Below are 17,434 nucleotides of genomic sequence, written 5' to 3'. Positions count from 1 at the left end.
GTTGAAAAACAAACAAGCAAACAGAAAAGATTTCTTTCCAATACCTTATAACTACAACAGACTAAGTGCTTAGTGTTCATTGGGACCAGCAGTTCTGAGGCAGAAGCAATGCTACACACAGACCCTTGCTACCTCTTAAAGCTTCTGCTAGAGAGTGACCTAGGTCACTTTTACCACATTTCATTGGTCAAATGACCCAACTTCCAGCCTGCTAGGTGAAGTAATCAATATTATCAATGATAAGACATATAAGCTACCCAAACACTGAGGGGTCAGTGTGTGTGTGTGTGTGTGTGTGTGTGTGTGTGTGTATACTCATGTATCCCAGGCTAGCCTCTTAACTCAATATGTAACCAAGACCTGAACTTGTGTTCCTTCAGCCTCAGCCTGCAGAGTGCTGGGATTATAGGTAGACATCATCCGGTTTAAGCTGCTTTGTTTGTGTTCTCCATTAATATTCTCTCTCTCTCTCTCTCTCATTTGCTCATGTATGTGTGCACACATTCATACTTCTTTTTCCAATACTATAGCTCTCTACAAAAATATATCTCCAGCTCTGCAATCTTTATAGTCAGAAAATAAGTGTCTTCCATTTGCCCATACCTAAATCAAATACTTCTTGGTAGGAAGCTTTAGGCCTGCATCACTGCTCCAGGAATTCCTACTGGCAGCAGGACCTTTGCCTAGTTGAGTCTGTCTCTCTTCCTTTGGTGTCTTTGCTCCGTGGTCTCACCACATTCCCGCCAATCAGGAAAGTTCATCTCTTACCTGGCTTGGAGAGTTTTCTTTAAGTTCTGAGGAGAGGAATTACAAGATTTCTATCCCCGACCTCATGTTCTGTCACAGCAGATTTCAGTCCTGGCGCTAACCACCAAGCTCTCACTGGATTCATCAGCTTCACTCTCTGCAGCATTCCCCACTGGGCCACCTTTCACCAATAGGAGCAGCCTAGAGCTTTTCCCACTTGTTCTCTGAATGGCACTTAGGATACGGCTTCCAGAGGAATCCCTAGAAGGGATTTGTGCGAGCTGTGCTCACTCAGACACAGAAACTTGTTCTTGCAATTCTGCCCTTCTCTGTGCTCCATCCTCTGCCCCCTGAATATACTTTACAGCACGCTGGGCCCAGGCTCTGCTTTTGGGAAAAGACAGATCATCTAGTCTGAGACCTGGAGGTTCACACCCTGGAACTAAAATCCTTTGCTATCCTGTCATTGCCCTGCTCACATCTTCACATCCCTTATGTCTTCATCCTGTCCCTACAGTCTGCAAAGACTTCTGGGGAAAAAAACTGTACCTGGTCCTCCTCTGTTGTGCCCCACAACAGGACCTGCCCTTGAGGACATGGTGGTCAGTCCATGCTAAGGACACAGTGAATGAATAACAGAGGGACCGAATCGGGTTTTTTTTCTTTCCTCAATAATGGGTGTTGGACGCCCAGCCTCAAACATACTCAGCAGCAAGCACACCCACTGAACAGTGTCTCCAGCTCTCCTTTTTCTTTAACCCCCTTACCCCTGGCTTAAGAAAGGATGTCAGTTGCTCATGCTGACCTTGAGATCACTCTGTAGCTTTGAGCTTGACCTCCCTTGGACTGTCCTTGAACTTGTCATCCTCCTGCCTCAGCCTCCCAAGCAGCTGCTGGGCCTGTAGCCCAACCTGAGTTGATTCTTCTAACTTTTATTTAGCTAATAGAGGTGGGGGAGGTGGTTCTCTATGTCCAGTATACACCTCCTGGGATCAGATTCAGGTCCTGAGGCACTGCAGCAAGTGCCTTATCCCCTGAGTCATCTTGGCTCTTCCCTTTCTCAGACAATCTTGTACTAAGTAACTCAAGCTGGCTTAGAACTCGCTATATAGTCTAGTCTGGCCTCAAACTCACAACAATCTTTCTACCTCAGCCTCCCAAGAGCTCAATGTCTTTCCATAGAGCAAAATGAAAGAAAGGTGAGAAAGAACTCCCACAGGAGACGCTCCAAGAGGAGCGCTTTGCATGATGGGTCCTGAGGAGCTTCAGCTTACCGTGAGCAGACCTGTCCCTGCTTTCAACTTGTTTTTTATCTGTCAGCTGAGCACCCTAGTATCTTCCAGAACTTCAATTTCAAAACAATACCCTATGGCCATCTGCAGAGACTTTCCTGAAACAAGTGGCTATGAGTGTTGGGGTCACAGGAGGCCTTGCCCTTTCTTAGGGTGCTGAATACTCAAGTTGTCAATTTACATTTTCTATGATCTAAAAATTTGGAGCATTTGAAATCTCATCTGTTCTATATCAAAAAGCTTTGACGGAGTGGTGATCAAGGCCAGGCAGACAGATTAGTGATAGCCACGCAAGGAGCATGACATAAGACTGTGGAAGGCACACACACGCCAATGGAGAGGTCAGTACCCACTGGGTAGCAGGAAAGGAATGAAGACTTGTCCCTGTGAATTATCATAGTGGGGCCATCACAGGCTGGGTACCAAGTGGAATGAGTTCTAGTCATGCCCCCCTCTTTCTCTCTCACTCTCTCGCTCTCTCCTTTCTTTCCTCTTTCTTTTCGTTTTCTTCTCTTCTTCCTCCTCCTTCCTATTTTTTTTAATTTTATTTTATTTATTTATTTATTTATTATTATTTTTGTGTGTGTGTGTGACAGAGTCTCTCTATGTAGCCCTGGTTGTCCTCAAACTTTTTTTTTTTTTTTTTTTTTTTTGGTTTTTGGTTTTTTGGATTTGGTTTTGGTTTTTTCGAGACAGGGTTTCTCTGTGTAGCCCTGGCTGTCCTGGAACTCACTCTGTAGACCATGCTAGCCTCGAACTCAGAAATCCGCCTATCTCTGCCTCCCAGAGTGCTGGGATTACAGGTGTGACCCACCACCAACAGGCGGCCTCAAACTTAAGAGATCCACCTGCCTCTGCCTCTTGAGTGTTGGGATTAAAGGCATGCACCACCACCTGATAGGTTCCTCTACTTTCAATACATTTAAAAATTTATTATTTTAGTGTGTATATATGAACATGATGCATGGGAGGGGACAGTACAAGCTCAGAGGTCAAAGGACAACTGTAGAATCAGTTCTTTCCTTCCCTCTTTACATGGGTTTTAGGATCTCTAGGTTTGTGTGGTTCCCTCTGAGTCATCTCACTAGCCCTTTGGCTTCTGAGTTCTCAGAGCCTCAGTGTCTTTGACAGTGAGTGGGCTGGGGACTTAGGCTCACTCCCTGTGTTGTGAACCTTCAAGCCAGGGAAACCCAATCTCACCTTGTCATTTTCTTTTTCTCTTTCTTTCTTCTTTCTTTCTTTCTTTCTTTCTTTCTTTCTTTCTTTCTTTCTTTCTTTCTCTCTCTCTCTCTCTCTCTCTCTCTCTCTCTCTCTCTCTCTCTCTCTTTCTTTCTTTCTTTCTTCCTTCCTTTCTGCTGGAGATCATTCTTACCCTTACTAGAATTTGCCCATGAGATGGGCGGATGGGGGTTCCCCAAGGTTCCACTCAGATCAGATATGAAATCCAAACACAAGTTGGTGCCTAATTGAATAATGTTAGCCTCAGGGGCAAAGAGCAATAATGCGTCTGATTATCACGCCTTTTCGGTATGTAGCATCTGTTGAGTATGCCTCCTAGCTTACACACATTCTCCAGAAGAACCAGGGCCATCAACAAATGGGAAGCCTGAGGAGGACCTACGTAACTTCAGCTCGATGCTGGTGTGGCCTCGTCCGCTCTTCTGGCTCCATTCCAGGCCCTGTGTCGTCAGCGCCCCTCCCCCACCTCGCCGAGGTCTATCTCATGGTATAGTCCAGGCTGGTTCAGAACTCAAGTCCTTCTGACCCAGCTTTCTAGCCCACCACCACCAAGGCTCCAGCTCTTTTACTAGAAATGGCTGCCTGGCTTGGGGCAACCCTTGACCACCTCAGTTTCTCGCTTGGTGGTGGTATTAGTGAGGAGACTGTAGAGTGTTAATTTTGACTGCCCCACAGGAGCACAGTTACCCGCCTTGTAAAATGTTAAAGTAAATTAGAATAGCCCCGGCGTAAATTAGCATACCGCCCTCCCTGCCCCCCTGCATTTTAACAGCGACGACGACGACGACGGCAGCATCTTTACACTCTCTGGAGGCATCCCTGGACCCGATCCCCTTTTGGCCTCAGCATTCTGTTTGGTGTCTGGATAAATTTTTGGAACTAATCTGCAGAGGTCAGGGACAGACACTCCCCAAGGCTCCAGGTGACCACTCCTGCTTGACTCCGCCTCACGGAAAGAAGGTGAGGTAGGGGGCGGGGCTGGTGGTGGGGGTCGGCAGGATTGGTGAGTATACTGGCCCTTCTGGTCAGTACCACACCTGTCACGCTCCTATGTGTGGGCCACCTCTGTGACGGGCAATAATGCCGCCGCCGCCGCTGCTGCTGCTGCTGCTGTTGCTGGGACCTGGACCCCGATTCAGCCAAGGTAAGTGAGGACTGGCGTCGTCCAGCCTGGGTCAGACTCCATACTTCCCTATTTTTTCTCACTGCCCCAACTCAACAGCCCCTTCCAGCACCCGGAAGCCTTAAAATCCTCAGTCCCTTCTTCAGATGCCCAGACATCCACCTTCCCAGACACTCAGGAGTCATGCTTTTGATTCCTTCCAGGACCCTCCACTCAGGCATTTCACCCAGAAACTCAGAAGGGGGAGAGGGGTGGTTATCAGAATTCTCCCTTCATGAACCCCATAGTTACTGCAGTCCTCTCCAGCAGCCTGAAGCTCCTAGCCCCTGATCCTGAGTCCTGTGAACTGGCTATCACTTCTCTTGCTTGTGGGGTCTGAGGTAAGACTTCTAGGCAGGACCCTGTGGATGGGAGGAATAGGGACAGAAATTAAACTCCAGAGTAGTAGGTGTGGGTGAGGAAACCCCCTTTAGAAAGGCCCCTCTTGGTGATTCTCTAATCCTAGAGTACAGTAAGACATCCAGACACAGAGCCAGCCCTGACTTTACCTGGGTTTGGAGGTGCAGGTGTGAAGTTTGTGTTCTTCAGACTCACCCAGACCAACATCTCAGATGCCACAGTTGCTGCAAGCAGCACTCAGCCGGGTAGGACGGCTCAGGGATGCCTAGGACGACCCACAACGGGCGTCTGCCTCGGGCTTTTACAATGCCCTGTGGATCCTGGCACTGCCATTGGAGGTTGCCCACAGGTAGACAGAGCAAACAGACCCCAGCCTGACCTGCCCCACCTATGTTGGCATAAAGGGAGTGTTTTCTTTGGTTCCAAACTTAGTACTGCTGTATCCACCTGGGCCCTCCATGGGCTGTTTTAGCCTCTGAGAGCGGAGAGTGCTGGGGAAGAGGGAGTTCTGCAGATTGTTTCTGGGTATGGTGTTGGGTGTGGTTAGGCTAGGTGTGTCTCACCTGGACTTGGTGGCTCCTGAGGTCAAGAGACCTTTCCTAGAAGCCTTTCTGTGTGCCAGAGCTACTTGAGTCCAAGATCTGTTCTGGAAGAGTACCCAAGCTAGAGGGGGACCCCATAAACAGGGTACCCCCACAAACAGGCAGCAGCATGGGCCACTGGTAGAGTAAGGCAGCAGGGAGCAGGCTGAAGAGATGGCAGGGGCAGTAGTGTGATAGCCTGACTGGAGGGAAAGCTGGGTCCTGGGGAGTTAGGAAGCTTGAGGATCCAGCTTGGGGTCTTCACTGGGGGTTTGGGGTACAGTGGAGCTGGGAGCTGTACCCGAAATGGGAACCATGGAAGGCTCAAGGCAAGTGTGTGGACTGTTAGAAGTGGGTAGACTTATCATCCAGAAAGGAAAGCGTAGCCCAGGCTGGCCTCAAACGTACTATCGAGCCACGGAGAAGCGCCACTTGTGATCTTCCTGCAACAGTCTCCCAAGTGCTGGGATTACAGGCATGGGCTACCTAGTCGTGTGATGTGGGGATAGAGCCCAGTGCATGTCGGCTGTGCGTGCTTCCATCTGGGTTAGAGGCCGGGATTCTCCAAACAGATCAGAGTTTTCTTCTGATCTTCTGACCTGAACCACCTCTAGAAACCTCCTCCCAACCTCTAGAATGGAACGTTTTCCATTGAGAGAAAACATGATTCCATTTAAGTTTAGTGTAGAGCCCTCATATAAGTTACTGTGATGGAAACACGCTCTATGTGACAGATGGGCGTCACCGCGGCTGCCCAGGGCAAGGCTCCACCTCCAGTGTCCTCCATCCTGGAGTGGGGTTGAGGGTAGTGTGGGGACACATATCGGGAGTTTTTCCTGCTCTACTGCAGTCCCCCTTCCTTACACAAAGACAGAGAAGCACCAGTGTGTGGGCTGGAGCCTTAGCTCCTTTACTGTGGACTGTGGGATTGTGAAGGCTGCTTTTTTTCCCCTCTTTTTATCTTTCAAATGCACACACCTTTAGTCCCAGCACTCAGGAGGCTGAGGCAGGAGGATCTCTGTGAGTTTGAGGCCACCTGATCTACAGAACACATTCTAAGACAGCCAGGGGTACGCAGAGAAAACCGTGTCTTGAAAAAGTAAAAAAAAAAAAAAAAAAAAAAAGAGCCAGGCAGTGCACGCCTTTAATCCCAGCACTTGGGAGGCAGAGGCAGGTAGATTTCTGAGTTCGATGCCAGCCTGGTCTACAGAGTGAGTTTCAGGTCAGCCACTGCTATACAGAGAAACCCTGTCTCGAAAAACCAAAATAAAATAAAATAAAATAAAATAAAATAAAATAAAATAAAAAAAAAGAAGAAGAAGAAGAAGAAAGAAAGGATCTGGATTGCAATGGAGTTTGTATTGCACAAGGCACTTTATTCTGTGACTTGATGCCACCTTATCCTGCACTAAGCAAATGAGGAAAGCAGAGCACAGAGATAATGTAATTTGTAAAAGGTCACATATCTAGAAGTGGGATCAAACCCAGTCAAGTAGCTACGTCTAGGTCCATCTTGAGCCAGAGCCTCTCACTAGGGATAGGGAAGCTCTGACCTTGAACCTATGACCTTTGTTTACCCTTTAGCAAACGGGAGGTCACATGTGTACAAGCGTGGACTCCTGGAACTGGCAGGGACCTTGGATTGTGTTGGTCCTCGATCACCGATGGCTTACATGAACTATGGCTGTTATTGTGGCCTTGGTGGCCATGGAGAGCCACGTGACGCCATTGACTGGTGAGTGTACGCTGGGCCCAGAGTAGAAAAGGTCTCCCAAGTCCTAGGACAGCCAAGGGCTATGAAAAAAGCCCAGCTTTGACTCAGGAAGATCCCAGAACCTCGCATTACTTTGAGTACAGAGGGCTCTGGGGTCAGTGAGGAGATATCTTGGGGCCAGCTAACCTTTACCCTGGCTGTGGGCTGATGCCTTCACTGAGGAATAACATAAAGGCACTGTCCAGCCTGAGGAGCCTTAACATTGCCATTTCATTGACAAGGAAGCCTTACTTCAGAGCCATTAAGGTGCTATCTGGTCCAGCACAGACAGAGTTTAGGCATCGGTGAGAGGGAGGCTTGGAGCTATTAACTCTTTGTGAATCAGAAAAAGACAGTCACACTTGCAAATATGTACACACACATTCATATACACACATTCTTTTTTTAAACACTTATTTATTATATGTAAGGACATTGACATTGTAGCTGTCTTCAGACACTTTCTCTTCTTGCTCCTGCCCTGCTCACTTATTTACTATAGGTGTCTTCAGACACCCCAGAAGAGGGCATCAGATCTCTTTACGGATGGTTGTGACCCACCCTGTGGTTGCTGGGATTTGAACTCACGACCTTTGGAAGAGCAGTCGGTGTTCTTAACCGCTGAGCCATCTCTCCAGCCCCATACACACATTCTTGTTGGGTCTCATCCACTCCACAAGTCCACAAGTATTCATGCATACTCACATACTCACTCATTCTGCATGAAAATGAAGCTCCAGCCTTTATTGCTCAGAGAAGGAGAAAGCTTCTACCTTTTCCTTGCTGAATGAAAGAAGTGCTGCCACTTATTGCCGTTCTTAGTACTTATGCTTTCTGAGGAGAATAAATCTCATGGTTTCCCAAGCACCTTTACATTCCAGAAATTCATAAGTCAGATAAAAAGTTTCCATTAAGATGAGTTATCTAAACATTTATTATCTGTTACTAGTTCCACACATTCATGAAGAGTTTAAAACAATAATTCTTATGTCTTAAGTTAGGATGGTTTTGTAAAAAGCATCTGCCTTGAGTATCACTAGTATGGAAGGTTTGTGCAGATCAATCCCGTCATCATTTCATCTTCTGTCCTTGCACGCACAATAAAGTGTCCACTCCCAGTTATCAGACAATGGTTTCACAGCCAGCACAGAAGGAATGCCTTCTCTGATCACAAATCTGTTCCAAGCCTCCTTTCTAGCCTAGTACAATTAGCTGTGACACATGAGGAATTACAGAGCCCTAACTGCAACCATCATACTATAGAGAGCTCAAAATTACTTGTATAAATTTAGGAATTATATAGAATCATTATTAGGAATTATGAAATCAGTATGTCTACATAGTATTGTTACAAGATAGTATATCTTTGTCGATCTGCAGAAAATCTAATAGGGTAGGCTAATGCCCAGGAACTATACTATTTTAATAATAACAGGAAAGACATGTCAGCTGCAAGAAGCAATCCTGAGATGCAGTCTTTTTGAGCCAGGCCTTTTAGAGCTCACCCACTGTAGTGATGATGGTTATCTCCAGAGAGGTCACTTGCATGCCTTCAGCATAACCTAGATGGCTCCTGACACCTAATGGCCAAGGACGTCATTGGGTTGTCCAGGCAGAAGGCACAACCTGACCCAGGAAGGAAGGGAAGATTGCCAGGGTAGCTGGGGCTCAGAGTTACAAGGAGGTAGGCAGGGGTAGACAGACAAGGTCAGGGAGTGAGGCTGGGCAGACATGTCCAGCTGCTACAATCTTTCTCCAGGATGTGAGGGACAGCATGTCCATCAGGGGACACTAGCTCCTTGAGAATCTTTGTCAATGGCAAGGCCAGCAGAATTCCCTCTTTCACACAGCTCTGGTCTGCCCACTCTCACATCCAGGTGCTGCCACCACCATGACTGCTGCTATTCTCGGGCTCAGGATGCCGGCTGCAGCCCCAAGTTAGACCGCTACCCGTGGAAGTGCATGCATCATCGCATCCTGTGTGGTGAGTGCCCCACACCATGTGACTTCCCCAAGTGTCCCCTGGACATCCTGCAAGATCCAAATGACTTCTGTACCCTGTGGTAAGGTACCAGTGCTTGTAGCTCTCCACAGACCACGTGATAGTTTCATCGAACCCTTGAAACACACATGTGCATGTATATCTTCAGTGTGTGGATGTGTTCATGGTGCACCCAAACTGTAGAATATGCTCTGATCTGGACAAAGGATGAGGTAGAACCATTTGAGGGCCTGGTTCAGACAAAATAACAACAAAATCAACCAACTAAACAAACAAACAAAAAGAAAATTCAATTAAAAAATGCTAAATGTAGATCTGGTGACACTGTGTAATTTTGTCCCTCATCTCCCTGAATCTGGGGGTGAAGACCAGGGCTTCCTTCCCTAGAGTCTACTACTCATCTAAAGCCCCAAGCTCCATGCTTTTCATTTCTCCTGCTCCAGCCTGCCAAGGGCTAGGATTACAAGTATCTTCCACCTAGCCTGGAAGTAAGGCTTCTGGGCAGTCAGGGATGTAGCTAGGGGTAGAGTGCTTGTGCAGTTGTGGGAGACCTGGGTGCCAATACTACAGCTTAATGGTGCCCTTCCATTTATAGTTTTCTTACAAATAAAAATAACTTTAAATGCAAAATCGACTTTTTAAATACTCAGAGTGAGTGATCACGCACATGGACTGTGGTAGGAATACAGTGGGGCGGAGACTCAGGACTCTGAGGAGCTGCAAACAGAGTAGGTGCCTGGCTTTCCCCACACCCACCTTTTTCCTTTATTCCTTTTGACAGTACTAGGGGTTAGACCTGGGCCTCAAACATGCTAAACAAGTGCTCTCCTCTGAGCCACACAGCCCTAGCGCTCTCCTTTTTCCTTTTAAATGAGAATAAACACAATGCAAAATTCATTGCTTTCTAATATTACTATATAAATATATTAAACTGTAATTATGAATATATTAAATTATACATTCGCTATTATTATTTCAATTATGGGTGGACCTGACTTCAGCATTTGCATCGGATTCCCCTGTGGCTTAAAGCCACTCCGGTGTGGGTCTGGGAACCAAACTCGGATCCTTTGGAAGACCAGGAGGTAATCTGAACCAGTGAGCCATCCTCTCCAGCCCACGTTTGCTTTAACTGGGCTGGGAATTCAGGTGGCCCATCGGTAGAGCACTTGCTGAGTGTTGACAGCCGGGGACCCATCACCACACTGAAAAAAAAATTAACATTTAAACATTTTTTAAATTATTTTTAGTTTTAGAACTTGTAATTGCATTGTGCCATCCTACCCTTTCCTCCCTCCAAACCCTCTCAGGCACCACCCCTCCCCCAGGCATCACGGTCTCTCTGTCTCTGCCTCCCTCTCTCTCTGTCTCTTTGTCTCTGCCTCTCTCTCTCTCTCTCTCTCTCTCTCTCTCTCTCTCTCTCTCTCTCTCTCTCTCTCTCTCTCTCTCTCTCTCTTCCTTTTAAAGTGTATAGGCAACCTGGCATGGCTTAACATGCAAAAGCACTTGCCGCCAGGCGCAACCGGCTCGGCTGACTTTGATCCAGGACCCACAGGGTGGAAGGAGCGAACTGACTCTAGCGAGCTGCCCTGACCTCCTATGTCGCAAAGAAGTATCACTGGGTGGAGCTTTTGTTCAGCTCTGCCAGTGCTCGTGATTTCAGTTCTCGCTCTTGCTCTCTTTCTTCTTCTTTTTTTTGTTTTTTGTTTGTTTGTTTGTTTGTTTGTTTTGGGGGGGTTGTTTTTTTCGAGACAGGGTTTCTCTGTGTAGCCCTGGCTGTCCTGGAGCTCACTCAGTAGACCAGGCTGGCCTCGAACTCAGAAATCCATCCGCCTGCCTCAACCTCTCAAGTGCTGGGATTAAAGGCGTGCGACACCACCGCCCGGCTGCTGTCTTTCTTCTTTTGAATTTTTTTTCATTGCTCTTTCGGGGCTTTGGCAGAGGCCACTTGAGGTTTACTGATAAAAATATGGAGACATTTATACCGTATTAGGCTGTTGGCCTTTCGATCTTCCTTGACTTCCTGCCATTGCATCCCCACCGAGTTGGTCTATCCCCTTACCTCCCTGCTTCCTCCCTAAGGTGCTTCTGTCTCCTCTCGCCTGCTCTCTCTTCTCACCTTCACACCTCTCCTTCCTACCTCTCATTCGCACCAGCTCCAGCCTGCTCTTTATTCGCTAAAAAGCCACACTCCAGTCTGAACCAATCGGCAGCAGGCAGCAGGACCGCGTGGTTCCATTTCTTTGGGTTGCCCTGTTGCCCGGATGAGGACTATCTAACCACCTTCCTGTCAGCTTGCTTTTTAACATGGTAATCTCAAAAAATCATCTTTTGGTCTGGGGTCGAGGACAAACATTTACATATAAAAAGCTAGAAATGGGCCATTGAGAGACAATACCAAACATTCAGCCAGTACTTAGTTCTATGCCCGTACCAATTAAAAATACTGGGACAAGCTGGGCAGTGGTGGCGCACGCCTTTAATCCCAGCACTTGGGAGGCAGAGGCAGGTGGATTTCTGAGTTCGATGCCAGCCTGGTCTACAGTGTGAGTTCCAGGACAGCCAGGGCTACACAGAGAAACCCTGTCTCAAAAAAAAAAAAAAAAAAAAAAAAAAGACATATACCTGTGGCAGATATTTTTCCCAGATATAAGCTGCGTATATCAAAGGTGTATATCCAAGCCCATTCTGGCTTCCGGGCTTCTGCCATCCCTATTCACAAGTACCTGTTACCTAGTATCCTGGCCCCTATCCTGGCCCCTGTCACCTGCTCTTCTACCCAGAACGCACTTGCCTCCCAGAAGCCACTCATCCTTTTATTTTCTGCTCTTCCCTCTCTGTCTCTCTCTTCTCTTGTTTGCTGTTTCCATTCTCTCTGCCTTGCCCTGGTGACATCCAGGTTAGGGGTTTTGTTTTGTTTGTTGTTGTTTTTATTCTCTGCTCTGGACTCTTATACATGCCTCTGCTTATTTTCTTTCTTATCTACAACAAAACCCTTCCCCCAACGGAGTGGCCATTGTGAGGCTCTTTACTGAGCCCTGTCACATACAACTTTCAATAAGATTGTCTTTTTGCTGTAGTGAGAATTATTTATGTTTTGAATTTTCACCCCTTCTTGTGGCTGCTTTCCTTTCTGTGGGCTGCCCTCCCTTCTGTCCTCCCTGCAGTCCTCCCTTCTGTCCTCCCTTCAGAATAAAATCCTCGAAACACAGAACTTTTTCATTTTACTGACATCCTAGTCAGTTATTTTGATGCATTAAGCATTGAGAGCCAGGTGGTACTGACTACATACCTTTAATTCCAGCACTTGAGAGGCAGAGGCAGGCTCTAAATTTGAGGCCATCCTGGTCTACAGAGGGAGTTCCAAGACAGAAAGGGCTTCAAGGAGAAACCCTGACGCAAAAGAACAAAAAGCAAACAAGCAAAGAATCCATTGGAAAAACAGCACTGCGGAGGTTTACCTGTCTTTCTTCTTCTCTTCCTTCTAATAGTTTGAGATCTATGGCAATGGCCCACTTTGAGTTAACTTTTCAACAAACAGTGGGGTAGGTCTGACTTCATTTTTTGCCATATTGTTATACAGCTGTCTCAACACTGTTACAAAGTCCATTCTGTCTTGGATAGCATTAGCACCTTTGTTGAAGCTCACTTGACCGTAGATGGGTGGTGTCTGTATTACACTGAAGTGATAACAGCCCGTTTGGGCTTCAGTTTTCTTAACTGGAAGTTGGTGTTGTAGAGGTGAAAAGAAAAAGAGTTCAGAATGTGTTAAACAGATTGAGGTGGTGTGTGTGTGTGTGTGTGTGTTGTTTCTCTCTTCCTCTCCCACCCTCTGACTGTCCACTAAACCTCAGCTTCTAGAGACTGTCTGCTCTGGAGGCAGAAAGAGCACCTTGGGAGACCAGCCTCAGTATGCACTGCTCTTGGCCCGTTCCCTAGAAGGAAGGTAATAGAAAGTTGGGGTGGGCCAAACGGCCCAGTGGAGAAAGGTGTGCTGTCAAGCCTGGTGACCTGAGTTTGGTCCATGAGACCCACATAGTGAAATGATAAACCAAAATGTGCTGTGGTATGTGTGTGTAACCCTGCCTTTCCCTATCAAAGAAACAGAACCCTTCAAAACCAAAGTAAATAAGTAGGAAAAAATGGTTTTAAAGAGTGAAGCTGAATCACTGTGGAGACATTACAACCTCCACCCCCTTTTTTAACGTTTGTTTTGTTTTGTTTGAGACAGAGTCTATGTTGTCCTGCTGTCTTGGAGTTTTCTATATACCAAGCTGGCCTTTAACTCCCAGAGCTCTCTGCATCCACGCATTACCATGCTCTCCATGGCGTGTGACTATGACTGTGCACCAGACCCCATCTTATTTAACCATCTTTCTTTGAGATAAAGCCTCATGTACAAAGCTGACCTCAAACACACTGTGTAATCAAGGATGACACTGAACTTGTGATCCTCCTGCCTCTGTTTCTTGACAGGTGGTGCTGGTAACGGAACTCGTGGCTTTGTACACGCAAGGCAAGCAAGGCAGTTGGAGTTCTACTCCAACTGAACTGTTCCCCTTTCATTTTGTGTTGGGAAGGGAGGCCTTGGGGTAAGAAGTGACTTGTCCATGAACTGCTAGTGTGGGCAAAGAAGCTTTGTGGGGAAATAAATCTTACAGTTTTCCTACCCTCCCCTTCAGTGTGCATGCTCTCAAAAACACGCATATGGAAATGGCATTCACGGAATGTTCACTGCTGTGTTTGCTGGTGGAGCCTGTTTGTTTTTAGAGGTCTTTCCCCAAGGAAAGATCCAAGGTCTCTGTTAAGCATTTTCAACAAAAATATTCTGTTAGTCTGCTTAGAGATATTCTGAGCATAGTTGTTTATTTAATTACAGGTTTGGCCTATTTTCCATTTATGAGCCTGACAAATATATTTAAAAATTTCAGCCTGTAATAATATTTACTAGCAGACTTTAATTTTAAGTATAACCCATGGAAGCTATTTTTCCTTTTCCTTTCTATGTTATTTATTTATTTTTGAGATAATAGTCTCACACCATAGCCAGGCTGACTGGCCTGAACTTTTCAAACTTCTGTCTCAGTCTCATCATTGATTGCTGGGATTTCAAGTGTGCACCAGCAGGGCTCACTCCGCCTGAATTTTCATTCTTCCTGGACACTCAGCTTCCTTGCCCCTCAGGCCACGGAGGAGTGAACCTGTCTCACTTCTGAAAGTCTTTCTTGCCTTGGGGAGGACTGCCTCTAGGCTGCAATCCTGACGACTCCTACCGGACTCTGTGACCTTGGCTGAGTCATCCCTTTCAGCTTCACTTTATAAGATAGGAATAGCAAAACATAGTTGTGGGCCAGCAAGATGCTTTTAGTGCTTAAAGACTGAGTTTAATTCCTAGAACTCACATGGTCACAGGAAGAGAACTGATTCTTTGAGTTGTCCTCTGACCTCCATAATCACTCTATGACACACATGAACAAACAGAAAAGATAAATGAAAAAAAAAACAATTTTAAAAATGAAAACTTTGGGGAAAAAAGTTGCTAGGTTTATATGAGCACTGTAAATAATATAAGGACCTGGCTTACTCTCTCCACATTGCCCCCCTCCCTCCTTTTCTTCCTTTTTCTCCTACCCACCTCCTCTGTCTGTCTTTCCTTTTGTGTATGCATGCACATGCATATATGATAGTCAGAGAAAAATTTGCAGAAACCAGTTCTTTCACCATGTGAGTTCTGGGATCAAGGTTCCAGGCTTGGCTGCAAGTGACTGGTATCCACAGACAGAAGAGGCATCACACAGAATCAGAGTTAGAGACTGTTCTGAGTCAGTGGGTGCTGCCAATCAAACCCAGGTCCTTTGTAAGAACAAGTTCTCTTAACCTCTGAGTCACCTCTCCAGCATCTCCTTCCCCACCAAAAAGCACAAGTACCACATCTGCTGTGACATGGACATAGTAAACTTTAAGAACATGATGCAGGGTGACAGTAACCAGATTCAACAGGTCACATGACTCCATTTCATATGAGATCTTCAATCTCTGCAGACACAAAAGACACTCAGGATCAGCAGTGGGAACATGAGGAGTGGCTGTTTAAGGTGTATACAGTGTCTTTGTGGTAATAGAAATGAAGAATTAAATGAATACTAACATTGTTAATGTACTTAAACAAAACAAATTTGTTTAATTATTTACTTAATATTTAGTCAATAAGCTGTCTTAAAGTGACTGTTGCTGCAATGAAACTCCATGACCAAAACAACTTGGCGAGGAAAGGATTTATTTGGCTTCCACTTCCATATCACAGTTCCTCACTGAAGGAAGTCAAGACAAGAGCTCAAACAGCAGGAACCTGGAGGCTGGAGCTGATGCAGAGGCCATGGAGGGTGCTGCTTACTGGCTTGCTCAGTCTGATTTCTTATAGAACCCAGGACCATCTACTCAGTGATGGCAAAATGGGCTGAGTGCTCCCCCATCAATCACTAGTTAGGAGAAAGACCCAGGCTTGCCAACAGCCCGCTCTTATGGAGGCATTTCCTCAAGTGAGGTGCCTTCCTCTCAGAGGACTCTTGTATTAAGTTGATATAAAATGAGCCATTGAGAAATAACTCTTCTGCAGTGCTGGGGGTTGAACCTAGAGCCTGCCCCGTGTGTGTTAGGTGAATACACAGAGCTACAACCTCAGCCCTCAAATTAACAGTCTACCTCCCTCTTTTTTTTTTTTTTTCTTTTTGAGATCATCTGGATATCTGGCCATGGCTGGCTGCAGCTTGCCACCCACCCCGTGCTCGCCAGCTCTTGACAGTTCAGAGGTTTAGTTGTGTGGTTGGCTCCGAGCCCTCCACCCAGGATACGGCAGTGGGAGTGCCAGGGTGGAGACTGGTCACTTCCTGGGAGACAGATAAGGAAAGAGGCGGGACTCAGCTCGGTCTTCAGAGGCATGCTCCTGGTGACTGCCGCCTCCAGCGAGGTCCCATTTTTTGAGTCAGGGTCTCTTGCAGCTCAAGCTGGTTTCAAGCTAGTCAGGTTTCACCTTGAATGTCAGATCCTTCTGCCTGTACTTCCCACTTGCTGGGGTTACATGAATGTGACATGATGGCAGTTTATTTGGTGCTAGAGATAGAGCTGACGGTTTTTTGTGCATGCTAAGCAGTCACTCTACCAACTGGGGCATCCCAAACTCTGGGATGGGTACTGTGTACAGCACCTCTCACCCAGGGTGTGTAGTTACATATGAAGTGGAGAATGATCTTGTTCTTTTCACCTACTTCTTACTTTGTTCTGGTGGTGGCAGGAATGGAACCCAGGGCTTCACGCAAGGTAGGCAAGCACTCGACCATTGAGCTATACCCTCAGTTGTTTCTGTTTAACGTAAAGGATGGAGAAGGTCACAAAGCCTAATTAGAGCAAGAACTGCGACGGGGGTCTGATGGTTGCCAGGCACCCAGTCTTACCTGAATGGATTCCTAAGTAAAATGGTGTAATATTGACAAAGAAGAGAAGACAAAAGCGTGTATGGAATTTGAACTTACCACTTGGCATGTCAAGTTCCTTTCTTGTAGAAGCTGGCTGTCGTTGCTGCCGCCTCCGGTGGTCTTGTCCATGGTGGCTAATGGAGAGTTATCAAGTGTCACATAAATGCAAACTATAACCTGTCCTGCCTCCAGCTTACACCCCCTGGCGTTTATTCTCATGTGCCTCTGAGTCTCTACTCTAACCTCAGTTTCCCTACTTCTTCCAGGACCAGCAGAGAACAAATGCCAAGAACTCGTGTGCAGGTGTGATCAGGAGCTGGCATACTGCCTGGCAGGGACCGAGTACCACCTGAAATACCTCTTCTTCCCCTCCATTTTATGTGAGAAAGACTCACCCAAGTGCGACTGACCGATAGGCTCAAATGTCCCTGTGCACATGGAAATGAAGTTTGCTGTCAGTAAAGAGCAGCAGCATTCGATTTGAGCCTGTGGGGCTGCCAGTTTGATGAAGGTGGAAAGTCTTGGGCCTGTTTTACACAAATGCCACTGGGTTGGACTTGGTATACTTTTTGAAGTTCAACCTTTACCTGCTGCAGAGGGTTGGTGGCCAATGTGGATGGACACCTGCCTAGGCTCGCCACATGATACATCTAAGAATTGTTACTGTAATAAAAAAATGTTCCCTACCTGTCACCATCAGTCAGAGGTAAATTTTATTTCCTGGGAAGCTGGGCATGGTGCCACATACCTGGGGTGCACTGCTGGAGTGGCTGAGGAGTTGGAAGGTCGGCTGAGCCCAGGAGTCTGGCACCAGCACGGGCAGGAG

The 17,434-nt window shown here is 46.7% G+C and overlaps 1 protein-coding gene across 1 annotated transcript; it reads left to right on the top strand.

The window, feature by feature from the left end:
- The first annotated feature begins 4,358 nt into the window (after positions 1–4,358).
- LOC127694514 (group 10 secretory phospholipase A2) lies at positions 4,359–17,017 on the top strand. Its single transcript, XM_052196008.1, has 4 exons — positions 4,359–4,422; positions 6,966–7,116; positions 9,012–9,118; positions 16,875–17,017. Exons 1-4 carry the CDS (start codon positions 4,359–4,361, stop codon positions 17,015–17,017), a joined length of 465 nt encoding a protein of 154 aa, XP_052051968.1.
- Positions 17,018–17,434: the final 417 nt, after the last annotated feature.

This window comes from Apodemus sylvaticus, chromosome 10, assembly GCF_947179515.1.
Source record: "Apodemus sylvaticus chromosome 10, mApoSyl1.1, whole genome shotgun sequence".
NCBI lineage: Eukaryota > Metazoa > Chordata > Mammalia > Rodentia > Muridae > Apodemus > Apodemus sylvaticus.
This window is presented reverse-complemented; position numbering and strand designations above follow the sequence as displayed.

What these genes read in the sequence shown, in the direction of transcription:
- LOC127694514 (XM_052196008.1), top strand. Translation starts at nt 4,359, where the DNA reads ATGCCGCCGCCGCCGCTGCTGCTGCTGCTGCTGTTGCTGGGACCTGGA. An exon ending in TGGACCCCGATTCAGCCAAG is followed by an intron (nt 4,423 to 6,965) that starts GTAAGTGAGGAC and finishes TTTACCCTTTAG; the next exon opens with CAAACGGGAGGTCACATGTG. An exon ending in CCACGTGACGCCATTGACTG is followed by an intron (nt 7,117 to 9,011) that starts GTGAGTGTACGC and finishes TCTCACATCCAG; the next exon opens with GTGCTGCCACCACCATGACT.